This window comes from Condylura cristata, unplaced genomic scaffold, assembly GCF_000260355.1.
Source record: "Condylura cristata isolate star-nosed mole 26May11 unplaced genomic scaffold, ConCri1.0 scaffold00031, whole genome shotgun sequence".
NCBI lineage: Eukaryota > Metazoa > Chordata > Mammalia > Eulipotyphla > Talpidae > Condylura > Condylura cristata.
Genome location: NW_004567132.1, coordinates 13,416,484 through 13,422,483, shown reverse-complemented (window position 1 = coordinate 13,422,483; position 6,000 = coordinate 13,416,484). Strand labels below are relative to the sequence as shown.

General features: G+C 31.6%; 1 protein-coding gene across 2 annotated transcripts in view; it reads left to right on the top strand.

Annotated features, from left to right (window-relative positions):
• The window catches only part of GFPT1 (glutamine--fructose-6-phosphate transaminase 1), a 54,187-nt gene that overhangs the window by 23,796 nt on the left and 24,391 nt on the right, over nucleotides 1-6,000 (top strand). Inside the window, exons 6-9 of one of the 2 annotated variants that reach the window (XM_004691477.2) lie at nucleotides 722-856; nucleotides 2,637-2,698; nucleotides 3,642-3,721; nucleotides 3,919-3,972. In XM_004691477.2, the coding sequence (XP_004691534.2) occupies nucleotides 722-856; nucleotides 2,637-2,698; nucleotides 3,642-3,721; nucleotides 3,919-3,972 (331 nt within the window). The remainder of the gene's footprint in view (nucleotides 1-721; nucleotides 857-2,636; nucleotides 2,699-3,641; nucleotides 3,722-3,918; nucleotides 3,973-6,000) is intronic. The other variant, XM_004691478.2, reaches the window with a different exon arrangement.

Genomic DNA, 6,000 nt, shown 5'->3' with positions numbered 1-6,000 from the left:
CCACCTCCTCCACATCCTCACCAACATTTGTTGTTGCTAGTTGTTTGAAGATGTGCCATTCTCACTGGGGTGAGGTGGTATCTCATGTGGTTTTAATTTGCATCTCTGTAAGCGACATTTTAAAAGGATTTAGGATATGTAAGAAGAACTAGGACAGATTAAGTGAAGTTTCTGTGTCCTACACAGCTATACATGATATAGAAATAGTCATGATGATGAACTTCATGAATCCATTCTGAGGGCTATCCAGTTGAAATTGCTGCAATGATGGAAACCTTTATCTGTCCTGTCTAATTCAATAGCCACTGATCCACTGACTACATGTGTCTGTTGAGCTATATGACTAACTAAATTTGAAATTTATCTGATTTTGATCAGTTTAAATAGCCACATATACCTGGTAACAGTGCAGCATCATCATCTAAGAATCATTATTATTACAGAATTAGCATTTTTTGAATATTATTACAAAACATTAGTTATTTAAAATTAAATTTATATATGACATATAGAGATTTATGTAAGTGAATGTTCAATAATACTGGCAACATCACTATTTTGGGTTCACTGTTAAAAATGGTGACCTTAATTTTGAGCTATTGGTCAAAAAATATAGAATTAAATATGGTTAATAAAACTTTTGAGAAGAAAAATTCTGTAGAAAAGATTTGGAGATCATGAATATTTATTAAATGTTATTCACCCGCCTTTCTAATTACAGGAAAGCAAGGGCTATGACTTTGAATCTGAAACAGACACAGAAACAATTGCCAAGCTGGTTAAGTATATGTATGACAATCGGGAAAGTCAAGACACCAGTTTTACTACTTTAGTGGAGAGAGTTATCCAACAACTGGTAGGTACCAAATTGTACCTATAAAGATAATTATTGTCAGTATCAATTATAGTAAACTGTTAAAATTGTTTTCATAAGCAGGAATTTTGAATTTTGAATTTGAATTTGTTTTTTTTGAATTTTGAATTTTGAATTTTTTGAATTTTGTTTCCTCTATCTATATGTTCCATTCAACTTTTGAATGGAATTTTTTGAATTTTGTTTCCTCTATATGTTCCATTCAACTTTTGAATGGAATTTTTTGAATTTTGTTTCCTCTATATGTTCCATTCAACTTGAATAACTTTGAGAGACTACTGTTGACTCCTTTCCCACACACACTTAAAAATATATTCTACTTCTTTTACTGTTCAGGGTCACAAGAATTAAAAATAATCCAGAATCAAACAGTTTGTCTAAAAACTAGGCATACATAGCAACAAACTATACACATCCATGTAAACAGATATACACATAATCAGGGATTCTCTCTTTCTTTCTGCTCATTCAGGTGTTTGTCTCAGTAGCAGTACAAAGTAGCTTCAGTGAAATGTATACTCTCTTTTGGGATAATGTTTGTGTGTCTTGGAACCAGTATAAATCATCTCCTTATTTTTTCTTAATGGGACTTGACTTTGTCCCGGTATCTCTATAAAACAGTATTTCTCAGCCCAAGTGAAAGTGATTTTCTTTCTTACCTAATTGCTCTAATTAGAGATCATAGACATTAAATAGCCACAAAAGTCCAAATGCATTGTGATTTCCACCCCTCTTCCCTGCTGGAACTCCAGGTTTCCTATTTAAAAGCCCTTTACATCTTTCTCTGCCAAGGTCTAAACCTTTCCACTTGTCTCCACCTAAATCTTATGATGTCTGCAATAGGAATCAGGAAGATGGAGAAGATAGAGACCTGTTCCTTCCCTTTACTGAAAAGCAAAGTGCTCAAGGCAGAACAGTGTACCTTTCCAGCCTTTCCTTACTTCTATACATTGCACATTCTACACATTGTACAATAGAGTAAAATGTACTGTGGTGGTTCCTTTCCCTACCTCATGGCTTTCCTTTATTCTTAACTTACATAGGCCCTGTTCCTGAAGAGGTTGGGTTGATGGAATGGTATGATTTATGTTAGTGTTGTGATTGTGTACATTTACTATCTTCAATACCAAGGTAAAAGAGAAGTTTTTAAAAATACTTATTTATGTATGCATACAAGAACTGGGGTGTAGGCCAGAGGTACAGGATGTGAGAGGATTCAGTAGGGACAGAGTGGGGAATAGAATAGGCAGATGTACTGACATACACTGCTGGGGAATTGAACTCATGTTACAGTGACTGATGATAGCTTGATAACTCTGAGATTTAACCCCTGGGCCACCAGGAAGATCCAAAACAGAAGTTAACAATAGTATAAAGTTACTGAGTTAGAGAATGGTTTTGCATATTGAATTGGGGATCTTTTCTAATTTTCTTCTTCCCCTGTGAATGCATTGTATAGGAGATAAGATATCTTTATTTAGAAATGATTGTAACATGTACAAAGGTTTTTAAAAATGACTTGTTTTAGTACTATTAGCTAGTGAGTATATTTCAAGAATGGGTTTGTTTAAAAAAAGGATCTTGAATATGCCAAAACTCAGGAGTAAGTATTTACCTAAAATTTAGATTCCTTTATAAACTGATGCAAATAATAGTTGTATGAATTAAAAAATTTTATGCAGAAGCAAATATGTTTTAGGCATTTCAAACTTGATAATTTATTACAATAAATATTGCTAATACATTTTTTTCCTCTTCTTAGGAAGGTGCTTTTGCACTTGTATTTAAAAGTGTTCATTTTCCTGGCCAAGCTGTTGGCACAAGGTATGTATAAATTGATTATAACTAAAAATTAAATATATTTTGAAACCTTTGAATTATAAGTTTATTTTCCATGTACTGTAAAAGGCTCTTCTCTATAATGGCTCTGCCCTTTTTTAGAGATATTGCATATGTTTTTATCCTAATATGCTCCTTTACAATTCTTATTTAATAGAATTTCTTAGTAGATATACTCTGGCATTTATAATTGGCATTTTGCTTATAGTGGGGCTCCATGTTTGCTTTGTGTATTTGATAATTTTAAGCCCCAAATTTAACTTCCTCCTTATTTTTGGAAGTATATATTTTAGGCATAGTTCTAGATAATTGAACCATCACTACTTTTGCTAGAATACTTAAGTCTAACCACAAAATCCTTTTTTTAAAAAATGAACTCATTTTTAGAACAATGAGGAGCCCTAAGATTGTTAAGTGAGAACTATCTTTAATATGAAAACAGGTTGGCTAAGGAAGAGTTGCTAAACAGTCTTATATTGGAGGTCTGTGTTTAAAAAAAATTTCTATTTAATATTAAAAAAGAAAAATTTCAAATACATTGCTATAGAGAAGAGCTTTTAAACTTTTTCTGTAAAGGGTCAGATAGTAAGTATTTTAGGCTTTCTGAGTAAATAGCCTTTAACAGCTCTTCAGTTTTGCTGCTGAAATGTGAAAGCAGTCATAGAAAATGTGTTAAAAAGTATACATGACTGTTTCCAGTAAAATTCTCGTTGCAAGAATAACGAATTTGGATTTTGGGTCATAGTTGGCTGATCTGTTTCTTGAATATTTTTAAGTTTCTGTTTGTGTCATTCTTTTGTTAAACCTGAAGCCATATTGGAGAATTTAAGCATTATTTGAAGAATGTTCCCTCATCAAATTTAAATTTTATACCTTTGGTGTATTATTTATACAAGTGGCTTAATTCTTTCTAATTTTGTACTGATAGACGAGGTAGCCCTCTGTTGATTGGTGTGCGAAGTGAACATAAACTCTCTACTGATCACATTCCAATACTCTACAGAACAGGTAAAAACTGTTTCTACATCACACCATAGGGAAAATGTATAAGTTGAGTATAGTGGTTACAAAAAGTTATTTTCCTTAAACTGCAATAAGTACTCCTTTGGTCAACTCCATTCATACGTGTAGCCTAGACGTGAAAAGGATTTGTTTTTGTGCCTTCTCTGACGAGTAGAATTTTTTTTGTTGTTGTATATCCTTAGCTAGGACTCAAATTGGATCAAAATTCACACGGTGGGGATCACAGGGAGAAAGAGGTGGGAAATGCACTTTGCATGGATGGGGAGAATCTTCTCTTTTGTTCATTCTTTACTAATTCTTTGTTCTTGGAGTGAATGAATGTGCTGGGCCTCTAAACATGTGCTTTTCTTTTTTTTTAATGGGAAACATTTTGATATTCTTTTTCTAATTTGCAGAGTATTTTTTGTCTGTCTGCTTTGGCATTTAGAATACTGCTTTTAATAATTTGTTACTTTAAAAGCTTTGATGATAAAATAGTTGAAATTGTAAAGCTTTTTCTTTTTAAATTAAAAATATGTGGGGTACATTATTATAGATAAGATGCTTTAATTAAGAAAAGAGCATTGTGTGTGCCAGGCTGTTAAAGATGAGATCAGTGGTAGTTATTTGAATAATGTAGTCTGACTTTTAACTAAAATTTGTTAAATGATTATTATATACTTTTACATGTACAGTTGCTATCTTGGTTGACTTTATCTGAATTTCGGATTATTGTTCTTTTTACTTATTTAAAATTTTTAATAGGGTTTTCAAGTATATAAGCTCTGGGTCATCTCATTAATATAATTTGATAAAAACAGTTATTATTTCATTTACTACTAAAACCTTTCGGAAATTGAAACTCATGTTAATGTAAAATTCTGGTTTATTGAAAAAAATTAACAAAGTGTTCAGTATATTCATGTGTATATTGAAGCTGCTTTCACAGTTTTATATAGTGTAGAAAGTCCTTTTTATAAATAGCCTTCAATTCTGACATATTAGATTCCTTTTTAATCTTCTTCCCCTTGTGTTTTCTTTTCTAAAGAAAAATTAGTGAATTTGGATTCAGAATTCTAGACTTCTATTAATTCATTTTATCACATATATATAATATATCATACACACATATCATATATAAAAAAAGTTGTTTGTGCATAATATTAGGTTGCTTTTGAAAACAATGGAAAAAAAAGAAAACAATGGAAAAATATTGGCTGAGGTCTTAGGAAGTTGTTAGACAAAGTTATTGTGAGACAATTGTTTTTGAAATCAGGCTAATTGTGTTTAAATAACCCTTATTTCTTTAGCTTCTAGTAGGTAGTAATTATGGCTCAGCAAAGTTTAGTTTCAAAAGAATAGCCTCTTGTTGAAGTGGCTGTGTAAAGGTGAGATTGCTGAACTATGCTTTTGCCATTTTCTCCAAATGTAACCATTGGAGGCCAGATTAAGTGGAATGATAATTATATTCTATTTAGATGAGATAAAGTGTGAGGAGATGTTTTGTAGATTGTAATGGTCATATAGCTGTCAAGCATAAATGTTCTTTTTTAATTAAATAGGCATTGATACCTCAGACTCCTTTAAACATTGTAATTGAAAACATCTTGTTACTTCAGATAAGCATAATTGGAGATAAGCATAATTGTACTCAACCACATTGAGACATTATCTTACCAAAGCTGGATGTATTTATTTAGAATATCTAGGGGCTGGACTGTCCTAATTTTTTAAAGTCATTTCTTTTTGCAGTGTGATAGTCATTCCCTTTGGTGTATAATTCTATGAGTTTTGCCAAATGCAAGCAATTGTATAGCCACCACTGCAATCAAGATATAGAATAATTACATCCCCCCAAAAGTACTCTCCAGCTGCAACCTTTGCAGTGAACCCTGTCTTATTTCCAGCCCTGTCAAACACGGCTCTATTTTCTCTGCCTGTAGTGTTACCTTTTCTAAGATGTCAGACTAGCCCTTATAGATATACATTTTATAGGATAGGTGCACCATGAGTATTTCTAAGTATTTTTTTTCTAAGTATTCTTTTGATTTTTTATTGTATACTCTAACCTTTGTGTCCATTGGTTAGAAGATCTACATTTTGATCCTTGAGGAAGGTGCTTTCTTTTGTGTCTTGGACATTTATATATTCTTCAATTAATATTGGTTATTATATTTGTCTAATTTGTAAAACTTATAGTATGCTTTCCAGTTTTTATCTTATTTGAGAATGAACAAAAAAAAGAAAAAAATATTTTTTATCAATAATGTAATGAATTAGAGATA